The sequence below is a fragment of the Triturus cristatus genome, chromosome 9, assembly GCF_964204655.1.
Source record: "Triturus cristatus chromosome 9, aTriCri1.1, whole genome shotgun sequence".
NCBI lineage: Eukaryota > Metazoa > Chordata > Amphibia > Caudata > Salamandridae > Triturus > Triturus cristatus.
The window spans coordinates 1098456233-1098478429 of NC_140592.1; the positions used below are offsets into that span (position 1 = coordinate 1098456233).

General features: G+C 48.1%; 1 protein-coding gene across 1 annotated transcript in view; it reads left to right on the plus strand.

The window, feature by feature from the left end:
- The window catches only part of SOS2 (SOS Ras/Rho guanine nucleotide exchange factor 2), a 324695-nt gene that overhangs the window by 294675 nt on the left and 7823 nt on the right, over positions 1-22197 (plus strand). Inside the window, exon 21 of the mRNA XM_085627000.1 lies at positions 3072-3116. Within this exon, the coding sequence (XP_085483126.1) occupies positions 3072-3116 (45 nt within the window). The remainder of the gene's footprint in view (positions 1-3071; positions 3117-22197) is intronic.

Below are 22197 nucleotides of genomic sequence, written 5' to 3' on the forward strand. Positions count from 1 at the left end.
CGAGACCTTGTACATGATGTTCAGGACGTTGTCATAATGTCCGAAGCTAGATGTGTAAACAAGTTTATTTTCGGGGAAACAAATCCAACATTGTCGTGCACGCAAATATGTGCAAAAGGTCACAGTTGAAAATGTTATTTGTGAGGACAATGTAAGAAATACGCTGCTTCACTACATGGGCCTAACTTGGGAATATGACATCCTCCCCTTTCTTGTTTTTTGTTAACCCTGGAGCGATTGGCAACAGCCTCACAAGTGACACATGAAATTGGGAGAATGACCACCACCGTAGGAGAGATGAAGGGTTTATTAGATGCCGATGACATTATGCCCTCACTCACAAATCCCAGGAATTCAATACAGGCACTGATGTACACATTTTCTGGTTTCTCTGGCAACACACTGGATTGGGCTAAATATGAGGAACTCCCAAAGTCTTGGTACACTGTTGCAACAGACTTAGAGGGATACAAACAGGGCCAGACTGAGAACCCAAAGAAGCCCTGGCAATTTTGTCAGGCCAGCCCATGGGAGTGCGCAAGTGTGCATTGTTGCTTTTGTTACTGGGGGCACCGCTGCAAAACTGGCCCCCAGTAACAATACCAGCCCCAACTGCTGAAAACCCGGCCTCCACCCTTCCAGCCTCGCGGGGAAACACCCTATGCCCACTACGACCAGTCTGGCCCTGGATACAATTTCAAATGGGCCAAAAATAATCGCAGATATCTGAGAATATGTATAAATACAGATTTGACAAATACAGATTTGACAAATACGGTTACACATAATCTGAATCCACTACTTCGGAAAATGAACATTTACTTCTGCAAATGGAAAGCACCCAACTTATATTGGGATAAGTACAAATAATTAAAATTATAACACCCGAATTTCCACTATGCATTGGGCATGCTCCCCATAACTCCCAAATTGCAGGGTCAATTGAACTAGGATTTAAGGCTCTTTACTGGGACTGGGACAGACCTCCAAATGAATCTCTCGACGCTTTATGCACATTCAACATCTGGGACTTCCACACATTGCCACTTATCATACCACCCAACACATATCGAAACTAACTCTTATCGTAAATTATTCTACGTCACTAACAACCTGGTCACATTTTGAGACAGGCACACTTAAACTGTATTTTTTTATGAAAGACCTATGTGCAGCCACCCAACCACTGCTTTGGGAATGAACTTAGTGACTTACTTGCTGTTAACAATATGACTTGCATTGCACAAAGCCATGAAAGTAGATCCTTACATAAGAATAAATGCCCTGATATGGCACAAAGGAAAAGTGACCGTGCGTAAACACTGCATATGCTGCACAAAATGGGCAGAAAAAGGGATCCTATCCTTTAACCATGTAATAACTAATGAGACTTTTGAGGACTCAAAAGCGAAATATAAACTAGATGATGGGCATACCTAGAGATATTGACAGTTGAAACATTGTCACAGCCCTTTACTGCCTCCAATGTATACCTAAATCAGAAGAAAAGCAACATATAGAGGATGAGTTAACTAGCCTTTGTGACATATTAACAAAAATGTACCCCACCCCCCTACACCCCCCATTGATACAGAATACCAAAGAGAGATACAAAAACCTTGTGATTGGTTACACAACAGAAGAATGGTCAACCCTAATGGAAATACACAATAAGCTTTTGAGATATTCCCACCTAAACTGTACATACTACAAAATATTATACTCTTGATATTGGACCCCTACTTTTTTGGGTAAGGCAGATATGGGGCATGATTCCAAAAGTTGGAAGATGTAAACTAAAAGGCACGTTGTATAATGTATTATGGACATAGGCTAACATTGCTACGTGCTGGGCCGACAACTGGCGTACACTATCCTAATGTACCTATCTTCCCTTTCAACCATATATGAAGCTGGTGTTACTGCATGACTTACCAGATATTCCAGGCGTCCTCCCTTCATGGTGACTATGGATGGCAACATCACTGCCGGTGGCTATTTGAACTATGCTACGATACCCAGTCCCTCTCCCATTTAAAAAAATAATTATTTGTACACATCGGTGTTAAAATGTAGCTGTGTGTGTACTATATTGACAATTCTTATTCATTAAGGTAAGAGTTCCAAACTATGATTGATGTTGAAGAATTTGAGTTCTGACTGCTTTGAATGTTATGTTAATCCATGTGCACTGTGCTGAATAAAGACCTCTATTGTTGAGAAAACACCCATTAAAATAATTGTTATGAAAAGAAAGCAAAACAGGGAAGAAAAATGAGAGGTTTAGCATCCCTGTGGAACAGTATATTCTCTAGTCTATACAAAGCTGGCTTTTACGTTGGCAGTGAGGTTGGCACACAGTATCCATATGAAAAGTTGGTTGCGAGTGTATGTTGATGGGTAGTCTGTTCGATGTGATGCTTTGAAAGAGTATCTTAGCAGCAATGGGCTTGATTGTTTTTGAGTGGGACATTGGCAAAGAGGGAGGGTTGGATAATTAATTGGAACTTGTTTTGGAAGCTGGAGTTGGTTTTTAGAATTTTAAAACATTGAATTGTGCTTAGTTCATGGTATTGGTGTCACTAACAGCTTGTGGGGAATTGAAGGAGAGGAACGTACAGCTGTTTTAATAGGATAATCTTTGGCAGCTGAATCTTGGAAAATGACATCTGTAGGTCTCATTTAATGGGCTGACTCATCGGGTGGAGCATCTTGGAGTGTGAGGTTGCCCTGTCTTTTGAGCATAGCCTCAGCAGTAGGCAAGCAATATGGAGGGTACATTCTTGCACATTTAGATTGTCACGTTTCAGGGGCAGATACCACATGATTAGTTCAGGCAGCATGTAGAAAGACTCAGTAGCAGGTGAGCATAGGAAAGCAGTTTTGGAGCAAGTGTTGTGCTGGTAGGTTTAATATGTCAGTCAACTTGAGGAAACTGGTTGGTGGATTAGGACAGCAGTGCATCATTTAATCAAGAGTTCACTTGATGTCTAGGTTTAATGGAAACAGGCATGCTAAAGGTGTTCAAACTCAAAATGAAATCTTATCCAAGGTCTGTGTTTTCTTTTCAGGAAGTAATCACAGCATATTTGCTCCGGTACTTCTGCCACATTCAAGTGAGTAGAATTGTGACTGTTTTTCAAAATGTTTTAACATTTTATAATATTTAGACCATGCTAAATTTGTGTCTTTCAACTTCACTACATACACGTTAGGATATTTGTTGTGAAATAGGATAATTATCACTAAGATATGTGTGATAAATAGAGCTACATGAACTAAGTTCCCATTATAATTGATTGGTTGTTTCAATGTTTTTCATCACTTGGTACTGTTTCGGACACTTCTGTGTGCTGTTGTGTAGGTTTAATGGGGTTTGTTTAAAAGTGACCAAAATAAAAAATATTAAGAGAAATATTACCAAATATTTGAGATTTTAATAAATCTGTTTCGGAAGCAGCCAATGAAATGGGGTCAAGTATTTTAAATGTGACATTCGTCAGCGAAAACTTCGCAAATGCATTTTTTTTGTTGAATACAGCTAAACAAATCAAACCACAGTGTGATTAAAAAACAAAAAAAAACATTTTTCAGAGGCATATCTTCTAGCCAGTTTATGTCACAAAGGATTTGATACAGTAATACTCCAATTCACGTCTACATGCTTGACACACGATCGCAAACACTTTTATAACAGGAGATAATCTTGAAATACTATGTAAAAATGTTGATCCCTAGTAGTCAGTGGAAAGATTGGGACAAAAGCAAGTACAGGCTTTTACAATAAGTTGCTTCCAAGGGAATGTCTAAAAGGAAAATGTTATGCCATTGTTGCCTGCCCTGGTGACCAATTTTATATATCTTCCAGGTGTCCTCATTTTTGGAAACTGACCTAATTCCATTTGTCTTCAAGTTTTTTGTTGTTTTTTTTTTTTCTTTTTACATAATTCTAATATAAATCTATGTGACTGTCATTCTTCCACAGTATGTTTCTATGGTGAGTGTCTCCCCTATAATTTATTGTTCTTTTGATATTTCCTCAAAAATTTATTTTAAACAATTCTTGAAACGTCTAAATCCCTATCATACAAATGCAGACTATAAATGGTGCAGGAGAAGCCTCTGTTTGCCTCCACTCCATTACTCTTCCATCACTTGTAATTTGTTGTCCTTTTCTTTTGGATATTCAACTAGTGGGTGCAAAAGCTCTCCATAGCTTTATCTGATAGAGACATCTATCCGCAGATTCCTTAACTTAGAATATTTCCGGGGCGCATTTCTCCGCTTAATTATCCTTCTTGGAGTGAAGAAACGAGACAAAAAGATGGATATGGGGTGCACATCTACTGCTGCAGCCTCGGCGAGGAGGACGTCTTGATTGGAGCGGTGCTGCCCGAGTTCTCCTGCGGCGAACTTCGAGCCGGACTGGAGGGTGCAGGGTGGCGGAGCCCTCTCCTGGCCTGCGAGAGTACGTGAGACTGGGGCTGCACATGAGGGGCCTGAGAGGCCGAGTCGGGAGCCGAGATCACCGCGGGCGGACCTGACCCCCTGCCTCCTGGTGCAGCGCGTGCTGTGTGGCTGCCTGCCGAGACCCTGGACGGGGATTGGTGATGAAGCGGTGACACTGCGTCAAGAGGAGAGCCTTGGGACGGCGGTGGGACCCTGCAGACCTGGGCGCGCGGGCTCGGACATCGCAGCGCGGCCCCTGGATCCTGGAGGTGCGACCTGGGGGGCGCGACGACGGCGGAGGCTCCCCGGCTATTGGTGAGTGCTGTCTGGGGGGGCACTGCTGGCCTGCTCCTTGGTTACCCCCCTGTCGCGAGGCTGGCAGTGGCGATGGCGGAGACAACTGCGGGGAGAAGCGATGCCCTGCGGGCGCAATGCCGGCGTCAGCGATGCCTACGGCAAGTGGAGCAGTAAGGTGTGCTGAGGAGCGGAGCGGCAGCTGGGGCTCGCGGAGACGAAGAGTGGCTGGACTGCTTGGGCCACTGCCTGGAACTGTTTGGCGCTGCGGGGGCTGAGGAGCCTGCAGGCGGCCTTGTGAGGACCCTGATTCGTCTGTCTGAGTTGCTCCCTTTTGAGGTGCGGGCCTGTGTGCTTCCTATCTGGTGCGAGGCGAGTCCTGGATCCCTCCATGGCGCGGGAGAGTCAGAAGGCTGCGCTTGGAGCGCTGTGCTGACGGATGCGCTGAGGCCCCTGAGACGCTGCTGAGTCCTCCGTAAAGCCCTTTGGCTTCCTGCTTTGAGTGGCCCTGAGGGGCTAGGGAAGGGCGCCGCGGGTTGTGAGAGGCTTGGGGTGGCCCTTCGCCTGGGTGTTTTTTTGGCCGTGCTTCATGTGGACTGTGCCCGGGCCCCCGAGTGTGGCTGCGACGGTGGCTGTGACGGCCTGGGCAGGATAGCTACACCGTTGGGGCAACATGGGAAAGTCGGATGCCAGACAGCCCAAGGTGACTTTTGCGGCGACCAAGAAGAACATGCGCGCCCCGCAGGAAGATCAGAAGCTGGGCGCTGAGTGGGGGACTCGGAGTGAGGGGCCCGCGACGGCTGCTGATGTACAGAGCATACTGCTGGAGGTTCGGCAGGGATTCGCTACTATAGCGGACAAGATGGACGGGATGTCGTCGCGCATAGTTGCTGTCACGCACAAGCTGGACGGACACGAAGATCGTCTCAAAGAAGCTTAGAGACGCATCTCGGACACTGAGGACACTTCTGCTCAGGTCACCACGCAGGTCAATCGCATGGAGAAATTGCTGAAGTTGGTGGCTGCGAAGAATGAGGATTTGGAGGCGCGCAACAATATCCACGTCGTAGGTATTCCAGAATCCACCAATACGGGGAGGATGGAAGACTACGTGGAGAAGATGTTGCTGACCTCCATCGGTGCGGATGCTCTCTCGGGCCAATTCATTGTCGAGAGGGCGCACCGTGCACTTGGCCGGCGGCCGCCTCCAGGGAGCGCGCCTCGCCCCATCATAGCGCGACTCTTAAATTACAGGGACCGCGATTCTACTTTGCGGATAGCGAGGAGCAAAAAGCAACTGTCATATGACGGCAACACTTTTACGGTTTACCCGGACTTTACTCCGCTGGTTCAGGAGGAACGTCGCAAGTTCACGGCAGTCAAGTCCAAACTGCGAGAGGCCCAAATAGACTATGCGCTGTTGTACCCTGCGCGCCTTCGCGTAACTCATCAGGGCCAGCAGCGGTTCTTTACGTCGCCACAGCAGGTGGAGAATTTTCTCAAGCACCTGAAGCGGACTGGCCGCGGAGCGGACACTGCTGCTGCGGTGCGGCCCTCATCGCCATCTGCGGCGGATACTGGCACACAGTAACTATAGTATTGCTTCCTTTCTATTACTAATTATTGCTTTCTCTGTCTCAGGAACTATTCGTATTGGACTGGGTTGCGGACAGTGGGATGGTTAGTGTTAATAAGAGGGGTGGATATTTGTTGGGTGGCTTGTGTACTGTTCGCCTACTTGATCGCTTTAAAAGAATGACATTTGACCGGCTGGGCACTCTCGGCTCTGCCTGGGTCTGGGCCTTACCACACGCGGTGGACCGGTGGAGCAGGGACTACTAGTGCAGCCACCTGAGCGATCCCCCATGGGTAACCCCCTGTGGTGGCAGACTGCATGGGCTGGGCCATGCGGGCTGGTCACTGCCTTCCTGGAATTTTTTTTGGGGTTTATTGACTTTTTTTTTTGGTGCTGTTATGTACTTTGTTGGGGAGGGATAGGAGGGTGGGTGAATACTTCTGGCAAGTTGGGGATGCTTCAGTGGGTGAGGGGAGGGTGTTCACAGGATGCTTATCAGACTTGCTTGTTCCTTCCCGTTAGGAACAGTTTACGATCAGTTATATTGAGCACGATGCTTGCTGACAGACCCGAGAGTATGCCACAACTTGCATTATGGTACCGTATGGGTTCCCACTTGCTGCTTTATGTTTGGCCGGCACGACCCTTGTTGATTATTATTGAACATGTATACTTATGTCGGATGAGATGAGGGACAAACTGAACATCATTACTTGGAATTTTCGGGGGTTGGGATATGCACGTAAGAAACGACAGATATTAGCCTATCTCGACCGGCATCAGGTACATATCGCTATGCTGCAGGAGACGCATTTTAGCCCTCGGAGCCCCGATACCTTTGCCAGTAGATGGGCGGACCACCAAATCTTTTCCTCTTAATCCACTTATGCTAGGGGTACTGCTATTCTCATAAAGAAACGTAACCCATTTCAGCTGGCGGGCGCTGCCTGGGACGAGCAGGGGAGATACTGCCAAGCTTGGGGCCGGCTGGGCTCTGACTCTGTCACCTTGGCATGCTGCTATGGCCCCAATGTGGATACCCCGACTTTTATTCTGCTTTGTGGACTAAGATATTTGAGAAAGGCTCGAATCATGTTATCTGGGGAGGAGATTTTAATGTCACCTGTGACCCAGGGAACAATAGATCCAACCCTGCTTCGCACCATTATACCCGGGCGGCCTTCACGACATACTCTGCACCTATCAGTTATTGGATGCTTGGCGGCACTTACACCCGCACACAAAGGAAGGTACACATTTTACGGCACAAGCGGCGTCCTGGGCGCGGTTGGATTATGTCTTCGTGTCCCGTGGACTGGGGCCCGCTATAGCACAGGTGCAGCACCTGGCGCGTACTTATTCTGACCACGCCCCAGTTCGACTTACCCTGGCATCGGCGGATTACGGCCCCCCGCGCACTAGCTGGAGGCTGCGTGCATCTATATTGCTGGACCCGGTTTTCCAGGATGGGTTGGGGGAGGAGGTGAGCGATTTTTTTGCTCGCAATAAGGGATCAGTCGAGCATGTTGAGACAGTTTGGGAAGCCTTCAAAGTCACGCTCAGGGGATATTGCATATCTAAGGGAGCGGGTGTGCTCAAGGCTATTGTTGGCACACTGAGGAGGCTGGATAGTGACCTGAAAGACTTGGAGACGAGATTGGCCGTGTGCCCAGATGGCGCTACCCGGCTCAAGTTTCGTGAACAGCTCACTGAGTATATGGCAGAGGCGCAAGGAGAGACGCGCTTTAGGGGCAAATATTGGACGACTCGGCGGTATGGGGAGGGGAAGCGGCCGGGGAAGGCGCTGGCGGATGTTATCCGGAAACCACGATACTCCTCCCTAGTGCTGGAACTTGAGGGCCCAGGGGAGGAAGTGTACAGAGACACGGCGAACACCCTCAATGCCTTTGCCGCACATTATGAGCAACTGTATACCACGCAGAGGGTCGGGGAGCTAGACCTGGATAGTTACTTGGCCGATGTGGCGCTCAGATGGCTGAGTGATAGGCAATGGGAGTTCCTCTGCACCCCATTTCACTTGGATGAGGTGCGGGAGGCCATAATGCAGCTCCAATCCGGAAAAGCCACTGGCACAGATGGCATACTGGTGGAATTCTATAAAATGTACATAGATCAGATGGCCCCCATATTGCGCGAAGTTTATGAAGATGCCCTGGAGGTTGGGCACATCCCACCATCTATGCGGGAAGCCCTGATAATTTCCATATTGAAACCTGGGAAGGAGCCTCATTTGTGCGACTCATATCGTCCATTGTCGCTCCTTAATTACGACGTCAAAATATTGGCCAAATTAATCTCCAACCGACTTAATTTATTAATGAAGGCATTGGTTCTCCCTGACCAATCGGGGTTTGTGCCCGGCCGCGCAACTTCTCATAACCTACGCACCCTTTTTTCGGTATTGAACAATGTTGCGCCTGAATCGCCTCTGGCGGCAGTATTTCTGGATGCCACGAAGGCGTTCGACTCCCTTGAGTGGGACTACATGTTTGGGGTGATGCTGCCTATGGGCTTTCCGCCTCTGTTTCTTTCTTGGATTCGGTTGCTGGACTGCATGCCCATGGCTAAAGTGCTCGTCAACGGGCGAGTGTCCCGATCCTTCTCGGTTACGAGGGGCACCCGACAAGGGTGCCCTCTGTCCCCTCTGCTCTTTGCACTAGCAGTTGAGCCCTTAGCGGCTAAACTGCGACAGCATCACAGTGATAAGGCGCTGCGCTGCAACATGAGACACATATTAATCTCACTGTACGCGGATGACATCACTTTGTATGTTCGAGAGCCGCACGTCAACTTGAACCCGATCCTCCGCGAGTTTATTGTATTCAGGAGACTCTCCGGGTTCCAAATCAATTGGAGTAAGTCTTGTGTCTTCCCCCTGACAGCCGCCGCAACTCGATATCCGATGGACTACCCCCTGGAGTGGTGCGAGGATGGGGTGCGATACCTAGGCATTACGGTCTCGAGAGACAGGGATGCGCTCAATTACGGCACAACCCTGACGCGTATTGAGGAATGCGTGACTCGTTGGATCTCCCTCCCGCTCTCGATGGCGGGGCGCGCATCTCTGATTAAAATGGTGATTTTACCTCAGCTGCTATATCTATTCCTCAATATACCATTCTATCCCGGCAATCACTTTTTTAAAACATTGAGATCTGAGTTGATACGCCTGGTATGGGGGGGCAGACACTCACGGCTGCAGTGGGATGTCCTTGTTAGGCCGTACTCACAGGGAGGCTTCGGTGTGCCCAACCTTGAATTATACTACCTCAGTGCACAGGCACACTATGCATATTTCTGGGTGCGCCAGCCGCGATATATGCCGCAAGTCGCGGCGGAGCACTGGCTGGCTCATCCCATCCCGATCGAAGGTGCACTGTATGATGTGCATACTGGGAGGGACCTGCCGACGACGACAATTGCCTGCACCGTGGCGGCATGGCAGCGTATCTGTAGCATACTGGATGCTCCTATGCTCTACTCTTCGTTGTTACCACTTGTCTATCACCCCAAAATGCCCCTGCTACAGGAAATGGTGTTCCGCAGATTTGCGGAGCGAGTGCGCATTAAAACACGGGGGATCTTTATCACAATGGTCATTTTCGTGCGCTAGAGCACATGCTTCGGGAATTACCGAGTACTCCTCTCGATGAGTTCTTGTATATCCGCCTTCGGCAGGGTGTCCGATCTCTTACCCCTGGCTTGCCGGAGGAACCCCCTGAGCTTGCGCCTTTACAATTCATTCTTAAAAGCGCGATGGTGAAACGCTTGGTCTCGTTAATATACAATACTGTTCACACGCAGAGGCAAATGTCGTCCGCCCCGGCCCGTGTGGGCTGGGTTGCGGAGTTGGGAACTGAACTGTCAGATGAGCAGTGGGAGTACTGCGCGTTGCAGACAGAACAGGTTTCGGCTAGCAGCCGGCTGCGCATTGTGCATTATAAATTTTTGCATAGATTATATTACACGCCGGCCAGATTGTGCCGATACAAGTTGAGAACGGCGGATCACTGTGAAAGGTGCAGAGCGCCGAATGCGGATTTCCTACACTTGGCCTGGGAGTGCCCAGGTGTCCATGCTTACTAGCGGGAGGTTTTTGGGGCCTTAGCTCTGATGATAAACGAGCATATCGAACCCACGCCCCTGCTGGCGGTACTGGGCTATGTCAAACCATTGAAAGCTGTGCACCGCAAGTATGTAGCACTGGCGCTGCTGATGGCAAAGCGGCGAGTGGAGTGTCGGTGGGGCAGAGGGAGAGCGCCGAAATTCAAAGTATGGTTGGGCGATTTGATATATTGTCAGGAGCAGCTTGGCACCTATGCGGACCTGCTGCCGGGCGCCTCTAAACCCAGAGATATCTGGGGTCCACTCAAGGGCTATTTACTCGCACATCCGCAAGGAGGCACGACCGAGGTGCGCAGAGAGGGGAATGTGTCCGGGGAGGGAGGTGAGGAGGGGGGAGGTGCGGGTGGGGACTGATACACTTGAAACTGCATGACTCTTACTGCATTAGTACGGGGTTGCGATGACTGGGGAGGTTACCGTAGAAGTATGCCTCGAGGGGCTAAGCTGGACTCTGTTAGATGTACTGATGTGCTGTACCTGGGGGAACACAAAAACAAGCGGCAACTGTGCTGGATTATGGCAAGCATACTGTGCTGATTTTATGCTCCGGAATACAATGCAATTGTCTGTAATGTTTGAACTTTATAAATAAAATTTTAAAAAATAAAAAAAACTTAGAATATTTCCCCAGGCATCACTGGATCCGGACCCCCCCCAATACCTCCGCCGGGAGGTGGCGTCTCCCGTCTCCGTCCTGACGTCGTCCACGGAAGTAACGTCAATGGAGCCATATAAGCCCCTCCCGGCGTGCTGACGTCAGTTTTCTTCTTTGCCGCGTCCTAACACAGAGCCGGGAAAGTGATACCTCTGGCCTGTTTTTGTTATCTTCAGGCCTTCTCAACGCCTTTTTGCATCAAGAAACAGTGTGTTCGATGCCTGCGTGCTTCAAACCGTGCCTGTCCTGCTCGCGACAGATATCAGCGGTGGACCCTCACGAAATCTGTATGTGGTGCTTGGGCGAGCACCACGCCTCCGTGGAGTGCGACGCTTGACGCCAACTGCGGCCGAAATCCCTGCGGGAAGGCTGCATGAAGCTGCTTTCTGCCGGGATGTCCCGAACGGACCCCTTGCGACACCGGTCTCCTTCCCTGCAGACATTTTGAGGATGCAGTCACCCTCAGTCTCTAGACCTTCGGAGCCTTTGCTGGATCTTCTCCACCAGGGCGCGGGGACATGGAGCCATTGTTGCCACTTGCGGAGTCATTATTTGACTTCCTTCTCGGGACGTGGGCGAGACCCTCTAAGGGGGACCCCGTGGATCGTGCTGTGGCCCGTCGCCCAGCTCCCGATGACCCCGCCTGTTTGACCATCCATCCTGGGGCTGGAGGACTTGAGCTTCAGGCAGCGCTCTCTACTACTCCTGTTCTGTTGCATCCTCCCATTCGGGAGTCTCGGTGGTTGGAGTCATGTGTCCGCGATGTGTTTGCATCCGCCAGCTCGGGACTCCGGTCCCTAAACAAGGTGTGTGTGTTTGCTCGGGCTACATTTGCCCTTTGGCACTCTGTTGAGCAGCTCCTCCCCTCCTTGCCGGAGAGCTCTCATGCCAATCCGGCCCGCCTAATCTGTGATGGCCATGATATGGTGCAATTTTATCGATTCGGTCTGCCATGGACACCACTGACTGTGGGTCGTGCTATGGCCAGATCGGTTTTCATGCGGCACCATGCGTGGTTGCGCAATGGCGTTTTCCCAGAGCATGTTCAGGAGCGGCTAAGAGATCTACCATTTGATGGGGCACTCTTTTTGACGCCCATGCTGATTCGGCGGTCAGGCACCTCCTGTCTGTTTGATTGTCTTCCCAGGTTTTAATCCTCGTGGAGGATTTTTGGTTTTGTGACGGTGCCATTACTTTCTTTTCTGTTACCCGTTGTTGGTTACATATGTTCTGGGTTGTGTGGCTGTTCAGCCGTGTTATTTCCTTTTTCTGGTACAGCTGGTTAAGCTGTGTTTACCTTTCTTTTGAGCCTCTGCATATGAGCTTGTCTCAAGAGGGACCCTTCTTTTGTAGGGTTGGGCCTTACCTTATGTGGGGTATCTCCGGGGGTTACAGTTGGTTGTCTACAGTTGGTCCGTAATACATCCCCGCCTCCATAGGGGCGTCCTTCCCTGCTGTTTCATTGGGGTTTTGTCACGCCTGTTCTTTCCTGGCGTGTTCTTGCAGCATCGCTGTGCCCGTCTTGCCTGTCTACAGGTGGACATGCGCCCCTGGGGGGCAGGTTCCTCTGTTAGATTCCGGAACAGTCTCTTCTGTATTCTGTGAATACTTGCCGTATTGGTGCATACTGGTTGTGCTTAAGCACTGTCGGGGTTCTTGCCTAAGGCAAGGGGAGTTCCCGCCGGCTCTGTCTCGGCTGAGTGTTGCTTCCTACCCCACTTCCCTAGCAGGGTCTCCGGTCCCTTGCTTCTTGCAGGACAGGGGGTCCAGTTTGTCCGTTCCTGCCCTGTGCATATTTCTTAGTTCTTCAAGGAGTGGCTCTTGTCTATTACTTTTTGCTAATGGATCTGTGCTCCACCCCAGCGGTTTCTCGGGGTGTGGGTTCTTACTCACATTTGTAGCACTGGTGATGGGCTCTCCACCAGCTGTTTTTCTGGGTTTGAGTTCTTCCTCCCATTCTGGCACAGTTGCTTCTTTAGGTAGCATTACTGTGCATGTATTCTTCTCGACATTCTCCTTGTTGGTAGACGGTGTCGGTCTATGGCGGTGTATGCTTTTTGGTGACAGACTTCCGTCTGTGCCTTCTCCCAATCCTTTACTGGCAGTATCGTGGTCTATGTTTCCACCTGCCTCACGGGAGACCAGGTTTCTTCCCTTCCGTCTGTGCCTTCTCTTAATCCTTTACTGGCAGTATCATGGTCTATGTTTCCGCCTGCCTCACGGGAGACAAGGTTTCTTCCACCTCGGGGAACTGTTGTCTTTTCTGCGTTCTGTGCCTGTTATGCCGCACACCGGTACAGTGGTACCGAATGAGCGACTCCCCTGTTTAGGGTTTCGTCACTTCAAGTATGTGTGGCAACATTCCTGTCTCTTTGTGTGTATGTCGTAGGTTTTACACGCCACAGGGGTGCTCGCATACTAGGTTCTTTTTGCCCTAGTATCAGGCCTTCTTGCTCTCTCCCCTTCGGAATAGAGTCCTCTATGTGTTCCTGGCTTTGCAGGTTATCCCCTCACAGTGGTACCTTTTGGTACGTTTGGCTGCATGCCTACCTACTGAGCTTTTGCTCAATGGTGGCTCTTCTGTCTCTGTTGGCACTAGACTCTGGGTTTGGCCCTGCCACTGTTGTCACTTGTCCTAGGGGGTACACATTTGTTGTGTGTTTTTTCTTACACACACGGGCCTCCTGTTGCGGCTCCTGTGCTTGGCCGGACAGTCTTCGGACTGTCCCCGGTTTCATTTTGGCATCCACTGTGGTGTATGCTCAGGCGGTATGCTCTACCGTTATGTTGTTTTGCCCCTTTGGGGCTTCGTTCCTCATGGATCATAGGGACCGGTGCTGGGATCCTTCTTTGAAGGAGTCACTGCATTGTTTCTTACTTTGGCACTGATCTTTTTAGTTCTGTATTTCCTTTCGTCTGTGTCTGGGCGAGAGAGGTCTCACACCGTCCCTCGTCGGATTTTGGTGTCTTTGCCGTCCCATGTGCATGTCCCTTACTAAGTTTCCTGGGTCTAATGTCAGTTGCCCTGGCATTGTGGTTCCCACCGTATTTCGTCAGCCTTTTGACGAATATGTTCTCCTGGAACTTGGTGCTTGTTTCACAGACCCTCCTCCTATGGGGTATGGCTTTGGTATCTATTCTAAGTTAAGGAATCTGCGGCTAGATATCTCTATCAGATGGAAGAGTTACTTACCTTCAGTAACGATATATCTGGTAGAGACACAGTCTAGCCGCAGATTCCTTAACGCCCACCCATCCTCCCCGCTCTACGAAGGCCTTTTCATATGGTGTTTTTCCACCTAGCCCCACCCCCTTCTGGTGGCCTTGGTCTTCCGGAGGTGTGCTATCGCACCTAACTCTGGGGTAGGGTGTGTTCTCCTGTGTGGGGCCCTTCAGCCTCCACTCCGTCCTTGTGTTTGGTTGGTGGCGTGTTCTCGCACCTTCCTTTGGCGCAGGGGGGGTTTTCGGCTTTCGAGCCCTTTGAGTCTCCACCCCATCCACATTTTTAGGTGGTTAAGGTCTATACTTTTCACTGCCTTCTCATGTTGCTCCACCTGTGTTCTTCACACGTGGAGTTATTCTGTTTTTTAGTCCCTCCCACCGCCCACGCCTGTGCCTCCTTCTTTCTATGGCAGTCAGTTGGGTTGGGTTCTCTTTGGTGCTACAGTCATTCAATCTCTGGAGGGTGTGTGTAGTGAACTTTATGGTGGTCATTCACCTCTAGTCACTTGTCTTGCAACATGTTGTTTGGATATTGTGGTTCTTTTAATTTCCCTCCTGTGGTGACAAGCTGTGCCTGGCTTGTCATATCTTTTGTGCCGCAGCTGTTACCCCCTCGTGGTGGGGCACAACTTGGCAATTTATTGGGCCCTTGCTTGCAGCAAGTGCTCTGTGAGCTCCCTTCAGTCCCTCAGAGTACTGGGTGCTTTTTCAACTTCCAATTGTTTCTCATTCCAAATGATTTGACTCTCATTTTTATGCTACTTATGTTGTTTCAACAATTTTGCTCTTTTTTAACACACACTGTTCCTATCCTATCGCAGTTTTTTGCATGTCTTCACGTTGTGGTGCGGAAACGTTTTGTGTAGAAAACTGACGTCAGCACGCCTGGAGGGGCTTATATGGCTCCATTGACGTCACTTCCGTGGACGACGTCAGGACGGAGCCAGGCGACACCACCTCACGACGTGCAGAGGTATTGCGGGGGAAAAAGATTTTCTGTATCCAGTCTGACAGCTGGGGGAGATAGTCTAAGTTAAGGAATCTGCGGCTAGACTGATATAATGTTACCGAATGTAAGTAACTCTTCCAGTTGGTTTAGTTGCACTTATGATTATTGAAGGTGTGTGTAATTAACTGAACTGACCCCCTTTCTGGATTACTTGGTGTATCTAGCTTTCAAAACCTAGTATTGCTGCAAGATGTCCCAGATTTTCTGGTCTCTTCTCAAGCAGAAGCTTGGAATCCTATCACTTTTAAAAATGGAGTAATAAATGTATGTCAGGCTTGCGTACTTATGGGAAGGACATTCTTGGCTAAGTAACTTGACCAGGGGATCCCTTTTTTTCTTTAAAATATATTTGTACTTTGATTTCCAAGACTCAAAACTGTAGACCTCCCACTTTTAAAGTTGGAATAAAAGTGTGTGCAAAAATGCAACTATGTCATGTTTTTTTTTTTTTTTTGCTAACTCTTCATACTTGGTGACTCTGCTCCGGATAAATGTGATAGATGCTGTTTCTATCAGGAGGAGAGGTGGAATGGTATTGCACTTGCTATTGGGTTTGTTGTCCTGAATTTTAATCTGATGGGCTCATGTTCATTCTGTGCAGTAGTTTAGCGACTGCTAATTGCAAATCTTCTGATGTTTCCCAGAATAGGACTAATAGCACATAAAGAATTCCACTTTGTGGCAAGACCCCACCAGCTGTATCTGGGATTTGGGAGAGGTACCTGTTTTACCATCACCTCCTGGTATCTGTGCGAGGGTAGTCCCCACAAGTACTGGCCTTCAGATGGCCAATCCAGGAGGGCCACTATTGCGAGTACCTTCGGAAATGTTTCTAGTTTCAAGACCTGGGATCTCGATGGACCAGAAAACTTAATCAAACCTCATAACATCCAAAAAACAGTGTAGTACTGCTAATGGTGCTCCAGCTTCAAAGCCATTAAAAAAACACAGGCAGTATGGGGTAGGTCAGGCTCTCTGAGCTGCCTGTAACATTCCTGCCTCCAGAGGTTAATCTGTGCAGGATCACACTACTCTTCCATCCTTACAAATATTGCCTTGTTCTGGTGTTAAGGGAAAAAAGCTCAGTACCTCTCACGTGTACTTGTAAATCGCACAATTCATTAATGGAGCATTAGAGTTTTAATTTTCAGTTTAGGACTTGATATCAGGTTCTTTCTTGTATGCTCTTTCATTCTAAACACTTCAGTGGGTAAGCTTCTCATGTGTCTACTTGAAACAAGTGGGTGTTTCAACCCTGGAAGTTATATGTCCTTTGGTCATCATCAGGGTCGATATTCAGTTTAGTGAGGATGACTGCAGAAAGTGTAATTCAGTTACCCAGTAAATACATAGTTTGATGGCGGTTAAAATAATTTAATTGGCAATAGGAGGAAGATGGTCCATATGTCCCTTATTGAATGTGTGAAGAGAGAGTTAATTTGCTAATGATTGGTTTGAGGCATGTATGGCTGTAGATACACATGCTCTGCATAATTCCACCATCAAGTGTTGGGTTTGATGTGTGCAAGTTGTTTATCTTCGAAGAAGTCTTTAGAGCCGTGAGACAAAGTGACTCCTCCTCTTGGTGATAATATGCATGGACATTGACTCCATTGTTAGATTTTCTTTCCGCTGTCTGGTTCGGACATGTCTTGTGGCACTCCGGTTCGAGACTGTCTTCGGTTCCTTTCGGGTTGCTATTCATTTCCACCCTAGTTGGTATTGTTTTGGTCGCTTTTTGCATCCTTACATCCGGAAAATCAAATAACCTTTGCCGGTCGATTTAATGATTTCCCATCACGGCCTTTGGGCCTCGCACGTTCAGGCCTCCTCTTAGTTTCACACAGCTTCGACCGAGAATGCACTACTAATGGAACGAACGCCATTCTGATCCTGCCCCAAGCGGCAGGCAAAGTACCCAAGAATCGACTTCCATCAGATTCGCAACCTATGTCTGTCTCCTGATCATCGTTAAGCGGACTGTGAAGCATGTTGATCTTTCCGATCAAAGAAGACATTAGGGGACTGTCGCAGACAAATGCAGCGCAAGGAGATCAAAGAGATGCCCAACATCTTAGGTTAAGATGTCGAACAGGAAGAGCTTCATGAGGCCTCTGCATCCATGATTCCAAATTGGGCCCTGCTTCCCATTCCAACCTCAACTCTGGACTCCAAATACAAGATATTCCTTCAGGCCAGCGGACAGTGAGTACACCTGCCCCTTTTCCACCTCCCAAAAATATTTGGTTTCGACCGATGCTTTGGCTCGCGGGCCACCACTGCCAGAAGACCATGGTAGGTACCAATCATCTGCTTCGGGGTGCCACTCCCTCGGGCTCTGCACTGAAAGCCAAGGCACCTGCACCGAGGAGATCGGACTCACCACCTAGTTGACCATCTTCTTATTTGGCTCTGAGCAAGCCACTACCACTGCCTTCGGCTCTGACCTATTCGGAGCCATAAAAAGAAGCCTGCTTCGGCACAGAAAACGTAAGCTTCCAAATCGAAGTTGCCGATAGAACTCATCCTCCAGGTCATACTGAAGTGGCCCGATCTAAAGCAGAAAAAGCTACATATTCAGTCTTACACTGGCTGTATTTTAGCCCAAAGCAAACACTAGGAGATGATGGACGGAGTGCTGACATTTTTCAGAATATCACCCCTAGTCACAAATCTGGGTTGAATCCATCATCGTTCTTTAGCTTACTTCGCCACCACAGTTCAGACCCAGTCATATGCAAATCTTGATCCTGTTCCTCATGGGAACAGTCCAGCTCGAACTGCCAAGCTGGTCTTCCCTTAACCGGAAACAAGCATCCTGGGACCCGTTTCGGGGTAACACCCCTCATCAGCCAGGCTAGCTTGAATCCAGTGGCAATATGAGCAGGTGACCCACATGTGGGCATACCCTACCAAAGTAGGGCGGACAAAGCAAACACAAGGAGATGATGGACGGAGTGCTGAAACTTTTCAGACACACACACCCTAGTCACAGGTCTGATTTGAATCCATCATCATTTTTTAGCTCACTACGCCACTCCAGATCAGACCCAGCCATATGCAAATCAGTCTTGGCCCTGGTTCTCATGGGAACAGTCCAGCCTAAACCCTTACAGATTCAACTGTATCTAGGGGCCATACTCGAAACACAATTGGGGGTAGCGTACACAAATATGGGCAGAATTAAAAACATCCAAACACTGATACAGCAGTTTCAACCCAAACAACACATAAGTCAAAACAGTGATGAGACTTTTAGGCATTATGGCACCTTGCATAGCCATTGTGCCACATGTTCGACTATATATGCTGCAGCTGCAAGAATGTCTGGAGCGCCAGTGGTCTCGATAACCTGGTCAGCTACAAGATCTAGTGTTGCCGAACAGCCACACTCATCGCCCTCTGCAGTGGTGGAACACATGAAATTTATCAAAAGGGGCGGCCATTCCTCAACCCTGTTCCCCAGATAATTCTCACAGCAGATGCATCCCTTACATGATAGGGTGATCACCTTTAGGTACTTACAGCTCAGTGTCTCTGGGATACCAATCACTAGGGTATCCACATGGGTATCCACATCAACTACCTCGAGCTTCAAGCTGTTCACCTAGCATTGAAAGCATTTCTAACACACCGGACGGACAACATGACAACAATGTGCTTTTACAAAAACAGGCAGGGGGAATAACACACTCTCTACAGGTATCACCCCTATCTCAGATGATTTGGCATCCGGCAACAAGTCACAACATCCATCTGCTGGCCCAACACTTCCCAGGGATGGACAACCACTTTGCCAACCTTCTCAGCAGGATGCGGCGACAAGTCCACGAGTGGGAACCCCACCCAAAAGTCCTTCTCTCATACTTTCACAAGTCGGGGTTTCCACAAATAGACCCATTCCTTACTGCAGACAACACGAAATGCACAAACTTCGCCTCCATGTTCCCGCTCCCACTATCCAAAGAAAAAGGCTCATGGATGAACTGGTCAGGGGGATTTGCCTACTCTTTTCCTCCTTTTTCTCCACCATTTGTGGTTCGAAGACTGAGGCAAATGTCTCTCACCCTCATTCTAGTAGCTCCTACTTGGGCTCGCCAACCATGGTTCACTACTCTGCTCAAACTCTCAGTAGTTCCCCATCAGAAGCTTCCCATCAACCTGGACTTTCTCACTCAGAACCATGGAGAAATCAGGCACCCAAATCCAAAGGAGCTCAATCTTGCAATTTGGCTCCCGAGGTCATAGAATTTGAATACATTAATCTTCCCCCTGAATGTCTGACCAGTCTTAAAGAGCACATAAACCTACAACTAGAGCATGTTACGCAGCAAAGTAGTAGAGATTTCCTTTCTACTGCTGCAGTAAACAAATTAATTAGTTTGATGCAACTGTGCAAAACATTTTGTTACCTTCTGCAATTACAAACCTCAGGCCTCGCTTATATTTCCATACGTTTACATCTAGCCGCAGTTGCTGCCTAGTTACAAAACCGGCAACATTTGTCCTTGTTCAAGTACCGGTTATTAAGGCATTCATGGAAGGCCTTAAATGAGTAATTCCACCAAAAGTTCCACCTGCACCATCATGACATCTCAATATAGTGCTCACCAGACTTATGGGCACAACATTTGAACCACTACACAACTGCTCTCTACAGTTCTTGTTTTGGAAAGTTGCTTTTTCAGTAGCCATTACCTTACTTAGACGTGTGGGTGAGCTCCAGACACTAACTTTGGAAAAGCCTGTTTTACAGCTAGATAGAGATAGGGTGGTCCTTAGAAGCAACCCAGAATTCCTTCCAAAAGTTGTTTCACCTTTTCACCTCAATCAATCAGTTGAGGTACCTGTTTTCTTTCCACAACCTGATTCAGTTGCAGGGTGAGCACTCCATACACTAAGTGTCAAAAGAGCTCTAATGTGTTTTACTGACAGAACTACACTAAGTTCCGTAAATCTAAACAACTCTTTGTTATTTTTTCACCCCCTCACACTGAAAACCCATATCTAAAACAGGCATTTCTTAGATGGATAGTTAAATGTCTTCAAACATATTATTCTAAAGCTAGAAGGACTTTGTCTACACCCCCTAGAGCACACTATACTCGTAAGATAGGGGCTTCCATAGCTTTCCTGGGCAATATCCCAACAGCGGATATTTGTAAGGCAGCTACATGGTCTATACCATATACATTCACTAAGCATTATTGAGTGTATGTTTTAGCACGCCAATAAGCCAATGTAGGACAGGTACTCTCTTTCAAACAACTGCAACACCCACAGGATAGCCACCGTTTTTTTTAATAGAGGGACTGCTTTACAGTCTGTGCAGAGCATGCTACAGCCACACATTCCTCGAACTGAATATGATACTCTGTAAGCATCTGTTCGTTCTTCTCATCCTATTAGATCTTAGTGCTGCCTTTGACAGTGAGGGGTTTTGATCTTTTCTCGCAGATTGGTCTTTCCAGGTTTTCTCTGCCACTGCTGGGTCTAAGTCACACTCTCTTCTGGAGTTCCGCAAGCTCTGTGTTAAGCCCATTGCTATTCAACATCTACATACGCCCTTTAGCAGATGTGGCAGAGAGTAGTGGGTTGTCCATTTTTTCCTACGCTAATGACCCTCCGATCATCTTCACTTTGTCATCTGCGCAGAGCCATGGGCCGTCAGACCTCAGTATGGGCTTGAGTCAGATCTCCTCGTGCATGTTTAACAACTTACTAAAGCTTAACGGGGATAAAACTGAGGTCCTGATTCTGGCCTAGAACCCTGCTCTTTTGGGCCCATGTCACTGGCCCTCTTCCCTGGGTGTTCTACCTACACCTTCGGACAAGGTTAAGAACCTGGGCTCCCTTGTGGATAATTTGTTATCCATAAAGCCACAAGTGCCTATGGTAACGGCCACTTGCTTCGCAATGCTTAGATGGCTAAAATAGATTCTATGGCTAATCTCCATCTCTGCCCAAAGTATAGTGATTCAAGCTCCTATTATCTCCAGACTCGATGCTATATTTGGGAGCCGAGAAAACTGCTATTTGTCGAATGCAGCTAGTGCAGAACTCTGCTGCCAGGCTTCTTTATTGGCTGCCCAAATTCGCTACGGCCTCAAACCTTCCTTATGAGCTGCATTGGCTTTCAATCTCGAATCACGTCAAATTTAAAGCTCTATATGTCCAAGGGAAAAGCTGAAGTTGGACCCAAATACATCTTAGATCTGGTTCGCCAATACCATCTATCTCAATCTCTGCGGTCCTCGCAACAGGCCGTTTACTGTACCCAGGTTCTGCCCATCTCGCATTAAGGAACACTTTCACATATTTAGGCCCAAAACTCTGGAACTCTCTCCCAGACTTGCTGAGGAACTGTACTTCTTTTTTAGCGTTTCACACATGCCTGAAGACCTACTTTTTAAATAATTCACTTTGTTCTCTGCATCCTCTCATACTGCCATGCGCCGGGAAACCCCTTGGGGTAGTTGTCTGCACTATGTCTTAAACTAAACTAGTGCTGTAGATTCACATGCGTCCACCCTCCTACACGGGCACCTGTGGCCATTGCAGTTCCTTAACACTATTTCATTTGCATGGACATCGTTTCAATGCTACTTACTTTCACTCCCTTTTCACCCGTCTGCAGGAAAACAATCTAACAATAGTCAATGCCCCTGCGCATTATCACCAAGAGGAGGAGTCACTTTGTCTTGTGACTTTAAAGACTTCTTCAAAGAAGAACAACTTGCACATATCCGGACCTAACACTAGATGACAAAAGTATGCAGACCATGTGAATCTACAGCACTACATGACACTATCAGATGCTTACAGGGTAAGTAACCTATTCCTCCT